Source organism: Sceloporus occidentalis, unplaced genomic scaffold (assembly GCF_023333645.1).
Source record: "Sceloporus occidentalis isolate IW3139 unplaced genomic scaffold, rSceOcc1.0.p SCAF_1, whole genome shotgun sequence".
NCBI lineage: Eukaryota > Metazoa > Chordata > Lepidosauria > Squamata > Phrynosomatidae > Sceloporus > Sceloporus occidentalis.
In genome coordinates, this window is record NW_028316981.1 from 82,196,874 (window position 1) to 82,212,546 (window position 15,673).

General features: G+C 38.5%; 1 protein-coding gene across 1 annotated transcript in view; it reads left to right on the plus strand.

Moving 5' to 3' along the window:
- Nucleotides 1-301: 301 nt before the first annotated feature.
- The window catches only part of LOC149321728 (ovomucoid-like), a 47,550-nt gene continuing 32,178 nt past the window's right edge, over nucleotides 302-15,673 (plus strand). Inside the window, exons 1-5 of the mRNA XM_089516707.1 lie at nucleotides 302-356; nucleotides 1,930-1,955; nucleotides 6,111-6,247; nucleotides 7,147-7,195; nucleotides 13,294-13,399. Of these exons, the coding sequence (XP_089372833.1) occupies nucleotides 302-356; nucleotides 1,930-1,955; nucleotides 6,111-6,247; nucleotides 7,147-7,195; nucleotides 13,294-13,399 (373 nt within the window). The remainder of the gene's footprint in view (nucleotides 357-1,929; nucleotides 1,956-6,110; nucleotides 6,248-7,146; nucleotides 7,196-13,293; nucleotides 13,400-15,673) is intronic.

Genomic DNA, 15,673 nt, shown 5'->3' on the forward strand with positions numbered 1-15,673 from the left:
TACTCTGAATTGATTATTTGACTTCCACAAAAACAGTGGTTGGATTAGTAAGATTGTTGGAGTAGTTCAAATATTTTCCATGTTTTGTGCTTCCCATACTTACTGACACAGAATTTCAACTCATGGCTTGCTACTAACCTCAACAAACATGTTCAATTGTTTGCAACAACAAAAGACCAGGAGCAAGGGAGGATCTGTAGGTTTCTTTTGCATATGTGTGTATATATATATTTAATTTCAATCTTGATGGAACTATTCTCTAACTCAACACCAGGAAAAGACTTGGTTAACTGTCTCCACTATGAAGTTCACAGGTGTATTTGTGGTCCTCTTTCTGACTGTTTATGTCTTCTCAGGTGAGTATCTTTCAACAAATAGTACAGAAGGTATATTTCTATCAGAAGTGGACAATCCAGAAAAATCAAATCTAACGGACCTCATATCATTATGCAGTTTGCAGGGGTGAGAAATAGTTAAATTTTGCTTTCTACCACATTTAGATGTTTTAAACCCCAGGAAGAAGCATTTTGGAGTGCTTGTTAGCATCCTAGGAAAACATTAAAAACTATCCAGTGACATGAAAGAGTTCGTTTGTATTAGTGACTTTGTTGCAGTTTGAGGCTGGAAAAAGATATGAAGACTGAGAATGGACTGGGGGGGGGGGTGCATTTTTCTGTATTGCTAACCTGCTAACACTGTTCTCATAGCTATGTGAGGGAGGGGGGTCATACTTGTTTACTTTGATTTTCTTTGCTTCTCCAGTATATAGCTATTGGAAGCCAAACTTTCAATAGCCTTCTGACAGCAGGTAAAGACATTCTTGTGTCAGCAGGCCTTTGCAAACTCATAAGGGCTGCGAATGTTGTCCTAATGAAATTTAAAGGTTTGTATTTTTAACATATTCTATTTTAATTCATAACTGTTTTAACTTTTTAAATGGTTTAATCAGTTTAAAAAATTTTTTAAAACTGCTGTTCCTTGCCTTGTTTGGGAGAATGGCTGGATATAAGAAAATAATAATAATAATAATAATAATAATAATAATAATAATAATAATAATATGCTATAGCAGTAACATGTGTCAACATTCAACACCAAAAAGACTCTTGGAAAGGCCTGGAACTATAGCCACTTCTAGAACAAGACATCAGATCTGAAGAAATGTGTGAATGTTGGTAAATTGTTTAAAAAAATGAGTGCAAATAACATTTTTTCCCCAGTTTGTACTGGCCAACAAGTTATAGTTATTCCTTTTTGGGAGCGTGCCATACTTTCCTGCTATAACAGAAGAGTGCAAAGTTTTACCTATAATATATTACAGAAATTTCAATTAAAGCCAATGAAAAGGTATCAAAGGGTTTCTGGTTTGGTTCTTTAACAGAACAACCTCACTTTGGAGAATATAGAATGCTTGTACACTGAAAATCTCTCCATTCTCATCTGCAAATATATATTTTTAAAAGGCTTCTTCAGAGGAGTGTAAATTGAAACATGATGGCAGCTCATTATGGTTATGACTCAAATGAAAATTTGTTGTTGGATAACCTTTTCTAGGGAAGGAACTACTTAACAAATACATGATGAGTATTCTTTTGTTAGGATGAGTATATGTGTGCATTTGTACATAGACTTCTCTGTAATGTTACCCAGCTCTGCACTAAATGTAGGAGGAATTCAGCAGCTGTTGTGTATGGGGGGGGGGGGGGTGGATTCGGGGACAAGACTCATGCCCACACATGAAACATACATTTTTTACAGTGCTGGGCTATTCATGGCTACTCAGAAGCAAGCTCCATCAAACATACTTACTTGCTGTTATGTAACTGCTGCTGGATTGCAACCATATATATTAAAAATGTGAAATCAATTTTCATTCATCACTGCTATGATCTCACTGTGTCTTTCACATGTCTGTGATTTTTGCCCTAGGTGTTCACAGCAGTGAAGGAAGTCTGGTGAGAATTTTTAAGTGCTTTTCTGGTGGGAGTTGTATCACTGATTTACTTTGCAAATAAATACTTGAAGGGCCCACATCAGAATTCATGGGGGAAAGTGTCTCTCCTTTCCTCTCCCCTGCCACATCTCTCAGGAATCCCCAATGCTCCTTATGGCCATTGCCTCATTGCTTCAGTCTGATGGAAGTGTGAGAGGAAGAATCCAAAACAGGGTACCATCTCAAATTTAGATAGGGAAAGCAATGATATTTGCAGAGGGAAACAGATGTATAGATGCACATATTGATATTTGACATAAACAAAGATAGCTCCATTGTTGTATTGTTGTATAATTGCTGTACACCGCCCTGATTCTAAGAAGGGCGGTATATAAATAAAATTTTTATTTTTATTTATTTATTTATAACTTAATAAGGACCTAAAACTTAGTCTAGCAGTGAGCTCCATCGTAAATGTGTTTTATTTGTTTGTTTAGTACATTTATATCTGAAGGAGTTTAAGACGGAGAGCTAAAGCCAACAACTATGGTTTCCCCAATTTATCCTCACCCCTATGAGGTGGGACAGAGAAGTGGCTAATATTACTTGCTGAGCTTCATGACTGAGTGGAAATTTGAATCCAGGTTTCCTGAGTCTTAGTCCAACACTCTAGGACTGGACCTGCCATTAGGCAGAATGAGGCAAGTAAATCAGGTGGCAAGAGCTGGAGACCAGCAGGGGCAATGCCCAAACCATTCATCTCCCCTGCACTTTTGGATTACAAAACTAGGTTTACCGCATTTGTTCCTACCATCCCTTACATGTCCTTTGTCTCAGATCGGTCCTGAGTTCAAGAGATCTTGAGCCAAATCTGCTTCCTTCTAACTTTTAAACCACTATAACTTAAACTCATAGAAATGTTGAAACTGCAAAAGATTAGACCAAGAAAAAACACAATTCTAAAAAATATTCTCTAACAATATATTGCATTATCGGAATCCAGCTCTGTTATAATAGGTTAGTAGCCTATAAAGAGTTTCTTATTGTCAGCTTTATAAATGACATGGTTTTTCAAACATTCAGCAAATGATTCTTTCTTCCAGGAAATTCAGGATACCTTTCATCCAGAGCTGATAAAAACCAAAGCTTTTTCGAAAAGAAAGAAAGAAAGAAAGAAAGAAAGAAAGAAAGAAACCTAGATTTTGAATATTGCAGTTTATTTTTATTTTTATTGCTTACTGTATTAAAAGAACTTTCAAGTCTGGTTTAGATCCTCCAAAAATCTGATATGGGATTTAAATCAGATGTTAAAGTTTTCTTAAGACACTAAGCAAAATGATCATGAATACATTTTTGAATTTTGGATTGTATTCTATGAATATGTCAACAGCCATTTGTAGAGATGCAAAATATCTTGACCACTTCTAAACTGCAAGTCTATTCCTGCTCCTCCCTCTCTCTCTTTAAGGGCAAAGATACAGAAGGTCAATGAACAGAGAATTTGGGGGAAGTGAGTAGATTTGAACAAGGAGGGAAAGTCTCATACAATATATTTATTTTATTTATTTCAAGGATGTATAAACTTTCTCCCACAATAGGAGTACAAGTCTCAAACAAGGCATATCCCTCCACTATTCATATGGTAACCGATCCATCCTGGCCTTAGGCAACATTTTTCCTCCTGCACTTGCTGTACAGTGTCCATCATTAAAGAGACACTTGACACCTCATCATCATACCCACAGGTTTTGCATCTTCGTGGCTATGTTTATAATCTGGCTATTTATAAATTTCCCTCCTGGGCAAGTCAAAGAAAAGCTAATGCTACACCTCTTTCACTCAAACTCACAGGTGTTACAAGATCCTTTTGCATACAAGGGATCCTGTTTTTAATTAACTGAAAATTAATCTGAAAACAGCTCATTTGCTTAGTGCATACCTGCCTTTTAATGAAACCTTCTTCTTTGAATGTATATTAAAAATATCTTAAACAATAATGTACTTTAACTTTTAAAAGGGGAGGACAGAGTTCTATGCATACCTTGAATTGCCAAAAATACAAATAAATGGGTCTGTGAACAAATCAAGCCTGAAGTCTCACATGAAGCCACAACAGCTAAACTCAGGCTATTGTACTTTGGACATGACTAATTGAAACAGATAATAGTGACGTTGAAGGTGACAGTAGAAAACAAAGATCACTGCCTTGAAGGGTGATAGACTGAACTGAGGAAGCTATAGCCCTATGAAGCCATAACACTGAGCGGGGCAGTTAATGACAGGTCTCTCTTTCATATGGTCACCATAAGCTGAATCCAACCTGATGGAAAATAACAATGTACTTTTTAATAATGATGATTAAGTAAAATATTCCAAAAGAGTGATTTAAACTGCATTTTTAATTGGTAATAATAATAATTAATAATAATTTGTTTTATTTATATACCGCTATTCCAAAGATCATAGCGGTGAACAGCAAGTAAGCTAATTAGCAACATTGGGTCCTTCAGAGAAGTGGTTTAAAGCATTGTATAAATCCCAGTCATTATTTTAATCAAATCAGCCCTGCTTTCATCTCAGCCATGAAACTCTTACCTTAGCTGTTAAACACAATTTTTTCCAAGGGTTGGGTTTTTTGTTATTGTTATAACTTGCTTTTAAAAGTCAATCATGCTTGTAGACATTCACTATTGTTAGAAGAAGAGGAAGAAGAAAGAAGGAAATTGTAGAGGGATTTATTTAAATAAATTCATAGCATCTGTGTCATCAGCACAGAACACTCACATTAATGGGGGCTCCAGTGTTTGAAAGGGTGGTAAATCTGTCCCAGGATTTTTTTAAAAAATAATTTTAAGCTAGCCAATGTGCTGAATGCCATCTCCAAAATAGGTTCAGCACTTTGGAGAACTCCCTTAAGGCTAGATGAAAGTCAGAGGAGACTCACTGTCCCACTGACATGGGAGACACCAGCCTCATCCAGTGAGTTACATGTCTGCTCGTTTAGGTCCATCTGAGAATTGGCATAAATAGTCTGTGTCAAAAGGGGTGTGCACCCCAAATTAGCTTTGATCCATATTTTCATTTTGATGGAACATAAAGGACACATAGATGTGGCTAGTTCAGGGTTTTTTTTTCGGGGGGGGGGGGGGTTTAGAGCCATCATGGTATAGTGATTTGAGTGTTGGACTATGACTCTGAAGAGCAGGTATTGAATCCCTGCTTGGCCATAGAAATCCACTTTGTGTCCTTGAACAAGTCACACTCTCTCAGTCTCAGAAGATGGTAATGGCAAACTCCTTCTAAAGAAACTTGCCAAGAAAACCCCATGACAGGTTTATGTTAGAGTTGCCATAAGTAAAAATGACTTGAAGGCACACACCATCAACAACAAAGTTGGGATTTCTTGCTACTCTTCTTGCAACAGCAAAAAATGGGTTTCTCTGGTGATAGAATTCAAAGATATGGGCCGTGTTAGTCTGTAGAATCAGTCTGTAGTGAGATCTTGTAGCACCTTTGAGACTAAATGTAAGAAAGAAGTTGGCAACAAGAGCTTTCATAGGCTAAAGTCTACTTCCTCATATGCATCTGAGCTAATGCTGCCAACTTCTTTCTTTCAGTCAGTCTCAAAGGTGCCACTGGATCTCTCTCTATTCTTTAGTGATGTCTCCTTATTGTTATGTCCTTTCCCTGGAGACCTCTAGATACCTTGCTGCCTAAGCTATAGTGTAAAGGGCACCTGTCTCCCATGAACAGCAATAGCATTTGAAATCAGCTTTATTATTGTGACATATGAGGTGGAAGGTCCCACAAACATTTCTCCTACTCTTATCAGTTACAATGCAATAAAAATACATAATGATTTGGCAGACTTCCTTGGCAACCTAAATGTATTTCCCTGAAGGTTTCACACTGTCTTATGGTAGGGCCAGCCTTGCCTCTCCTATTACTCTTATTGAGGCCTGGCCCTTGAATCTTTCATGCTTTCCACTATAAAACCCCAGCTGGTCTTCATACAGATGAAGGGATCCATTACTCATTGCCTCACCTTTCCAGTTTCCCTTGAGCATTTTTTCCATGGCCAACCCAGCACCATTTTAGAGATACAGGAATATATACACAAGCTAAGTGGAAGGATAAAGTAGAAAGATAATAATGTAACTCGATATTGCTTTCACAGGTTAATTGTGAACGATATTTAAGAATCTTTCGTGATGATGACAAAGAAGTCATAGTCTGCCCAAATATCTTTCGCCAAGTCTGTGGCACAAATGGGAAAACATATGAAAATGAATGTAAAATATGTGCACATAACCTGTAAGTATGGTAGATGCATTGACTATTTACTTCTAAGCAACTAAGAATGTTCAAAACATGAACCTTTGTTTCTCTTTCTTCTCCATTAGAGGAGCAGCAGAGGTAGGGTGGGCAGTTCTCTCCAAAATAAACTCTCTCTGAGTTGGAAGGTTTAGAGCTTAGAAGTAACTGTTTCCAAGCAGTTGGTGTCTGAGCCTTCCTATTACAAATACAAGTTATTTACAATTAATTCTTTTCCCCCAGTAAGAAAGGCATAACTAATTATAATTGTAATCAAATGGATATCTGCACAACTTTTGAGGTGTATCTGTAACTTTTTGGTTACATCTATAGTACAATGGTGTGATCTCACTCATTGGTGGAGGAGGAACAAACACATCACATGGTTCAAGAGCTGGTTTGTTCAGTGGTTTCTGCACTCTGTTGTTAGTGTTATGGCAATAATAAATTGGATGGGATCAGAGTGCATTTTGTCCCATAACCCAAGGATCTATGTACAATTCAGGCAATTTTACAAAGTAACTAATGTTAAAAATAGTTACTCTTGACAAACCAGAAGTAAAGAATTACTCATTAAAAATGTACCTATAATGGTAATTGGCTACTCTGGAGTCCTTTCAATTATAACTGTATCCAATTGCTTTTTAGAATAACTTATTGAGCTCTAGGAAGACTTATGGGTCTAGTGGCAAGGTACAACAGGAGACAGAATGACAGCAGCAGAAATACATTAGTTAACTTAGGAGAATCACATATTTGGCAAAACCTCAGCAGGAACAGACTGAAGAAAATATGTGTTTTGGGCTGTCCTCTTTAGTCTATAACAGTTTACCAAAGCAACATAAAATAATGTATTTATGTCAAATTCCATAATTCTGTTCTCTCTCATTTGTTTTCAGGGAATCTGGTGACAGTGTTGGCAAGAAGCATAATCGGAGATGCAAGAAAGTAAGTTCAAACATTTGGAGGACTGGGAACAAAACGTAATCTTTAAGATGTTAAAAAAAATACTTGATCACACTAGTGGAATTATAATAATAATAATAATAATAATAATAATTGGCATCATCATTTATTTCAACAACTTGTATGAAAAAATAAGGGCCATGCTTATCAAATTTGCAAATGACACCAAATTAGGAGGAGGAGTTAATACCCCAGAGGACAGGATCAAAATTCAAAATAACCTTAATAAATTAGAAAGCTGGGCAAAAACTAACAAAATGAATTTCAATAAAAAGAAGTGTAAGATGCTGCACTTAGGGCAAAAAAATATATGAAATGCATATAGATATAGAATGGGGGACACCTGGCTTAACAAGACTACATGTGAAAAGAACCTAGGAGTCCTAGTAGACCACAAGTTGAACATGAGTCAACAGTGTGATGAGGCAGCTAAAAAGGCCAATGTGATTCTAGGCTGCATCAATAGAGGTATAGTGTCTAGACCAAGAGAAGTAATAGTGCCACTCTATTCTGCTTTGGTCAAGCCTCACCTGGAATACTGTATTCTGGGCACCACAATTCAAAAAGGATGTTGACAAGCTGGGGTGTGTCCAAAGGAGGGTGACTAAAATGGTGAAGGGCCTGGAAGCCATGCCCTATGAGGAGCGACTTAGGGAGCTGGGGATATTTAGTCTGGAGAAGAGATGGTTAAGAGTTGATGTGATAGCCCTGTTTAAGTATTTGAAGGGGTATCATATTGAGGATACCAACATTAGGAGGAACTTCCTGACAGTAAGAGCTGTTCAGCTGTGGAACACACTCCCTTAGAGTGTGGTGGAGTCTCCTTCTTTGGAGGTTTTTAAAGAGAGGCTGGATGACCATCTGTCACAGGGGGTGCTTTGATTGTGAGTTCCTGCATGGCAGGGGGTTGGACTGGATAGCCCTTGAGGTCTCTTCCAACACTATGATTCTATTATTGTGTTTTGAGAGACCTTGATAAAGCAGCCAGGTCAAAGCGGACATAGGTGGCAAGCCCAATGGAGGGACCTAAAGGGGAATAACAGTGCCTATTCCATTCCTTTGCCTTTATTTGACCACAGAATACTCCATCTGGAGGCTATACACTGGCAGCAATCCTATATATGTAGGATATTCAGTTGTCATTTGGTGCAGAACTACTAAACAAGAGGAATTAACTTAATCAGCATTGCCACTTACTGTATATAAAAGGGGGATGTTGTCTTTTACCTGAGGCAGGATAGTGGGGCCACCAGAGGTTAATTTTTAAAATTGGTGTGGTTTTAAATAATCATGATCATCATCAAACTTCCAGTATTTAAAATCCATCTGGGTTTGGTAGAAAATCCCTTCAATTATGCCATTTAATGTTCTAAATTATTATACTAACTCCTGGTCTTTTCCATCCTCTTCTAGGAACAGTAAGAAGATTCTTACCATTCAGCTTCTGAGACAATCATAATTGCTTACTCATAACCAATGAATCATTTAATCAGAATAAATGATGGGATCAAGCTGCCATCTACAAATGTAATTCACCCACCAGACCCTTGCAAATCAACTATGAAAATACCATCCCGTTTTTCTTTAAGCCAGTTCTTAAGTAGGTGATCAACTTGTGTGCAGACTGTACTAATGTACACTGCAAAGGGCATGTTAGGAAGAAGGGCCCTTCCACCCTGATCTTTGGTTTTCTATGTGCAGAAGAATGTTTGTATGGATGAGCATTGCACCAGAATTCTGAAATGTGGCAACTCAAACAAATTTACCAGCTAGGCTTTACTTTTCTTTAGAAGATCATGTGTAAGAATTCATGATCACTTGATATGCCATAATAATAGAAGTTTGAATCATTTTTTTTACTTGTCAGTGCTCTTCTGACTTCATAAGGCACCCTGTATTTTCCATCTTATTTCTATTGTGCAAACTATTTCTGCAGGGATATACTCATCTCGATATCATTCTCAATTTTAGTTTCTGTGCTGCCATAGTGAGCAAAATACTATTTCTTTGATAGAGAATAAATGTAAGGTAAAACATCCAAACATTTACACAGAAGGTCCCTAGTGGCATTTCTTGGCACAGTTCACATTCTAGTTCATCTGGCATAATTTAAATGAAATTTACATAAAAGATGCATACATATCCACAGTGGTTTTTCCAACTGTCCCTAACAATTAGAGTCTCCAGCCCCATAGCTGAAGGTCCAGGGACATTCCAGCATGGTCATACAAGTTACAACGATCTTGTTATGTATAAGTCACAATATACTGTCCACACTCAAAATGGTCTCTGTAATGGCTAGTCAAGATGCTGATCCAAAGACTTGCTTTCTAAATGTTCACTGGTTACTTTTCAGATCAGCCATCATTTCAATTTGAATTAGATTTGGCTGAAATATTTGAAATACTGATTTCAATTTTTTGCTTTGTCTGGGCAATGATCTCAAGTTCTGTTTTTGCCTTCAGATTTTGCTTCTAAACTAGTTATGTTTAGAGATAATCAAACACACTACTATTTTAATGATTTTTAAAATACCAATTTTGTTCATTTCCCAGTATTTTCTTACTCCGCAATAAACAACTTCATAATATGCAATTACATCAGTGACTGTCATTCTGGTTATGTTACAACTATTATGAACCCTGATGGTTTCAAGTTGGTCATGTTATTTAAGTTAATATTTTATTGTATCTGGTGTTATGTAGAAGGGGAATTTGCATCCACACAGTCCCCTTAAGGGCAAATTTGCAAAACATACAAGACCACAATACTGTCCCTATACCAAAGCTAATCTAGATGAATCACATTCCACCACTATTACCAAAAATTGTGGAGGGAAGATACCTTTAAAGTTCATTTTACCTCTATCATCCTATTTGTATAGAATTGTTATGAGCTGGAAACTTGCAAGGTAGAGTGGTGGTCCTGTCCAGTTTAATGATAGCCTCAGATGCAGAGACTTACGTCTTTTCTGATGAAGAGAGGAATCTGGGACTGTGATCTACTACTTTGCCACCAATACCTGTAGAGCTCCAAGCTAGTGGTAAGGCTGTCCTAAGGACATCATAGGATATTGTACCATGTCAGAATTGCCATAACAACTTCCCTCCCAAGGCTGTGGTTTGACATGACTTTAACTGCCATGGCTTAATGCTATAGAATTCTGGGATTTGTAGCTTTGTGAGATATTTAGCCTAGCCTATCAGAGAGCTTTGGTGCCACAATAAACTACAAATTCCAGAATTCCATAGCATTGAACCATGTCAGTTTAAATAGTGTCAAAAATGCTATTGGAGGCATTTTCACATCTCTTACCAGGTAACATTTAATACATTTCTTAGTTCCTTCAGAAATAGAAGTAGTAAAGGACAGTGCAACTCCAAAAGTTATGCAAGTCTAGTAACCTGAGGCTGTGACTAGCAATGGTACTAGACTGCCACCCATATCCTATTGCTCATACACATACATACATACACACACACACACACACACACACACACACGATAGGCAACTATGTAAAGCTTTTTTGTCTTCTTCTAACCCTGAAAACCTTTGATGAATAAGTTACAGTTTGTTTTATCTCTCATTCTCTGCTTTCCTACAGCAAAAGTTATGTCTATGGCTCAAATGTTTTACAAATCCAAATTTCCAAGGATGAAACCCTTTGGCTTCTTAAGTGGGAAGAATGCCTACTCCCAACCCCATGTCCACCTCACAGAGGTTATGCTGAACTTGCTGGCATAGTCATACTGCAAACAGCTGCTTAGGCCAGGATGGTTCCCTAGATCTAGTGATGACCAAGAGAATAAGCTATTGCAAAGTGTGGCATTCACAGATTCCACAAGACGTGCCATCTAACCAGACTTGGAGATCTTGTGAGAGGCCTCTCTCTTGCAGGATTTACAGTATGTTTGTTATATAAACCTGAGCCACATGGTCTAGCTAGTCTTTCACAATAATGCCAAATTTTGACCCAATGGAGGTGTCCTGCTGTTTTTCTTATGTAATCACATTGGCCTGTTACAGACTGCCAAAATAAAGCTGTTTCGGGTCTCTTTGGAGATATGCTATTTAAATGATGCATGCATCCTAAGAATCTGGAAGCTGCACCAAAGCTGCACTCCAGTGCTTAGGAATGGAGTGTGGCTTTGGTGCGACCTCCGGACTCTTAGGACCCATGCATCATTTAAATAGCATATCTCCAAAGAGACCCGAAGCAGCTTTATTTTGGCAGTCTGTAACAGGCCATTATCATTTGCTAGATATCTCTGCCAAAAAATAAAGATGCAAAATAAAGCTTTGCTATTCTGGTTTCTCTGCAAAGCAATTCTAGGCATTCTTGGAAGTACAAAGGCGGTTGTTCCAGTACAGCTATGACAATAATTGCTGATATGGTTCAAATGATGAACTCTGTAGACTTTGGCGCTGAAGAGCAGGCATGATGACAGGTTGCATCAAGGGTGTTTGTCTGAAATTCTGTGATTTTTTTTTTTTTGTTATATGTCAGCTTGAGAAGCCTACATATCACATTATCCTAGAACTACTATGACCCTTGTCATATTTTTTTAAAACTCTTTAACTTACAAGTTCTTGAATAAATCATAATATGCCAAATATGTTCACATAGCTGCTCTCTCTCTCTCTCTCTCTCACACACACACACACACACACACTATCAGCCACTCATTCCACTGTGCAGCACCTCTATTGGAAAGCTTCTTCCCCCTCCATAGCTTCTAACATCAGAGTGAATTTTAAAAACCTTGTCTTCCAGCACATTGAGGGAGAGGGATTGTTTCTAATCAATTCAGCAAAATTTCGAAGTATATAAATAAATGCGGGAGGGGGGGAGGAATTCAACAAATCACATGCAGACTTGTAAATAAAATCAAGTCAATCTAAATTTGCTAGTTACATTTTATCTACACAAAAACCTTTGAAATGTTATGATGGTTCAGACCAAAAGCTTGTCTAGTGTAATATCCTCTATGGCCAACCAGTTACTTGCAGTGTTGAATGCCCACAGAAAATACATGAATGCACAGCATGGTGTAGTGCTTTGAGTGTCATACTAGGACTCTGAGAAATCAGGGTTTGAATCCTGACTCAACCATGAAATCCACTGGGTGACCTTGGGCAAGTCACACTCTCTCAGCCCCAGAAGATGGCAATGGCAAATCCCCTCTGAAGACAATTGCCAAGAAAACCCATGATAGGGTTGCCTTAGGGTCAACAACAACAACCCATTTCTGCTCAAGTTCCCCAGAAATTGATATATAGGGCCTTACTGTCTTCACCCTGGTGGGAGAAAAGCCATCATGACTAGTAGCCATTTATAGTCTTATCCTAAACAAATAGGGCATGGTGTCTCAGTGCATGGACAGAATTCCTTTCAGGAGAGAGTTTATAGATCATGAGGACTCCCAAGGTGACAGGAATTCATAAGGATTGGATGCTTGACATATTTGTGGAAATGTGAAACCAAAACAGCTGATATCCTAACAGAGACAGATTGGAGTTTAGACTCCCCAAAGGACAGAAAAGCCCCAATTCTTATATATGTGGTTTAGATGGCTGTTCAGAAGTTGATTTAGAAGTTGATTTCACATTTTTAATGGTTCAGAACTTCTATTACAAAAATCAATGAAGATCAGTAACCCTACTGAGAAAAAGTAACTCAACTGGAAAAGTGTATTGTAGATAAAACCCAACTGCTCTAGATCAGTGGTTTTCAAACTTGGTCATCTAGATAGTTTTATCTTGACTTCTCAGAACCCCTGATCCCTGGTCATGCTAGCTGGGGCTTCTGGGAGCTGAAGTCCAAAATACCCAGAGATCCAAAGTTTGATTACTCTTGATAGTACTATTGGTCTGCACAATTACAATACAAGAAGATAAGAAGACAGCCCATACTTGATCAGACAAAACAACAGTGACAATAACAGCAGTAACAATAACAACAAACCCTAAAACTGATAACTAGTGCAGATACTGATAGTAATCTACCCACACATATCCTTCTCTTGTCCCATCCTCCATCAACTTGCATAATTTCATATTTTGCTTGTTGTTCCTCGTAGTTTAGTTTCCTAAGCAGAACTATTCAGAAGTATGTGTCTGATGATCCAATATTAATGATTGAAATCATGTGCCTTTTCCAGGAAAGTTGTTCAGAGAGCAAGCATGGTACAGTAGTTTGAGTGTTGGATTTGGATTCTGGGAGACAAATCAATTCTCAGCCATGGAAACCCACTGGATAATCCTAGGCAAGTCATACTCTCTCAGCCTAAGACAATGGCAAAATCTTCTCTGAATGAACCTTGCCAAGAAAACTCTACAATAGGATTGCTGTAAGTCAGAGTTGACCTAAAGGCACAGAACAAGGACAATGACAGAGGAAAGATGAGTTTCACAATAGGTTTACGGGGGGGGGGGGGGAGGAGGAGGAAGTTTGTTCACACACACATCGCGAGAAAGTTTATGCTGTGTCCTTCATTGCTAGGGGAAAAGGAAACACAACCCACAAAAGTATATTTGTGGTCATGGTGGGATTTCTGGTTACAGGAATTTTGTGTTTATTTCCTTAGCTATTTCATTTTATTTGAATATGCTTGTTTAGTTCTTTTTGTATGTTTGCAAAACTGCCTCAGCAAAAAATTGAGGAAAGGATTTTATGACCTTACAATAATAAAATTATATGGCTTGGCTGTTAAAATGAGGATTTTGTCTAAAAGAAGGACATGTTATCAATGGGGGGGGGGGGGCAGGGATCGGCCATGGAAGTTACGGGGGACAAAGATTAAGAGGAGGCAGACAGCTGCAGACAATTGCATTACAGGATCCTTTTGGTGCCAAGTAAAAAAAAAAGTCTGTTTATTAAAACCTTTGGAGCTTAACTTATGTACTCCAAAATGCCTTGAATTTTAAACTGTTTTAATTTAACTTGTTTTTAACTAGTTTAATTGGTTAATATGTTTTTGATCTATTTAAATTATTTGTATTGCTTTAAATGGTTTTAATTTGTTGGTATGTCACCCTGAGATCCCATAAGGGCAGGATGTAAATGTTTTAACAAACATTTTTTAAAACAAACAAAAACAAATATTTTAACAAACAAAAATCCATAACATTCAGCTGTATAAACTTACAGTGCCTTATAAATAAAGTTTAATAACAACAACAACAACAACAACAAACGAACAAACAACCAGTCATAGGAGAGGAAACAGCATCACAGTGCTGGTAGCTCCCAAACTATCTCCCTGTTCAAATACAGTGGTACCCCGGGATACGAATTGCTCGCGTTACGAAATTTCCGGGGTACGAAAAAGTTAGATAGGAAAAAACTGTTCCGGGTTACGAAGATTTTTTCGGGTTACGAATTTTTTTTCGGCGCGAAATTCAAATCTGAAAGCGCGGCTAGCGGGCGGCTAGCGGCTTTCCAGCGCCTTTTCGGGTTGCGAAATTTATCGGGTTACGAACGGCGCCGCGGAACGAATTAATTTCGTAACCTGAGGTAGCACTGTATCCTGGACATTAACAGCCCACGACAGCAAACCAGCAACTATCCAGGCAGCACATGATGCTGGACAAACATGCTAACCTAGGAGTTGGAACTGGGATGCAGGATGGAGGCAGGGATTATTACTCACTAAATCACTGCCAAACTGCCGGCTGCCATCAGCCCAGGTCCAAGCCGGGTCCCAGTGATGCTCCACCAGCACTTTTTAGAAGTCGGAAGCTTTCTGACTTCTAAAAAGTGCTGGCGGACCTTGGCTGGAACCCAGCTTTGACCTGGGTTGATGGCAGCTAGCAGGTTGATGGCAGCTTGCCTCCATCCTGCATCCTGGCTCCAGCCTGGGAGGCTGGAGCCAGTTTAAAAAGGTGAGCAATAAGCTCTCTAGTTTTTATCACAGAGATGTGGCTGAATGAAGCTGGGGGGGGGGGTCAATTTGCCCATCAGGGTTCACTGTGCAGCAACAGACAAATATGGGTGAGGGAGACAGGGTTGGGTTCAGTTGAAGTGTCTTTATTTGAAGGGAGGGAATTTGGGATATGATTGAAGCATAGCCATCCCAGTGCTTAGCATTCACCTTTTCTGAGTCAGTTGGGAGTGGTTTTGGGGTGCTGCTGGATTCTCATTAGGTTGTTGTGCTGGGGTGCTTCAACATCTGTACTGACACTGCCCTATAAGGAGTGGTTCAGGACTTCATGTCTGCCATGCTGGTCATGGTTCTGTCCCAAGCATTATCTGTCACACTCATGCTGTCAGGTATACTCTGCACTTCATTTTCTTCACTAAATTGGATAATGGTCATACTGGAATTCTATAATTCTACTGTGATGGGCAGATCACTTTTATATACCTGCCACTTGATCTGATTTGAAAGGGAATGACCCTTCCATCCCATTTTTAAGTACTTTTAAAATGGCCCAGTTTCTCTTTTATCTTTCTATGTT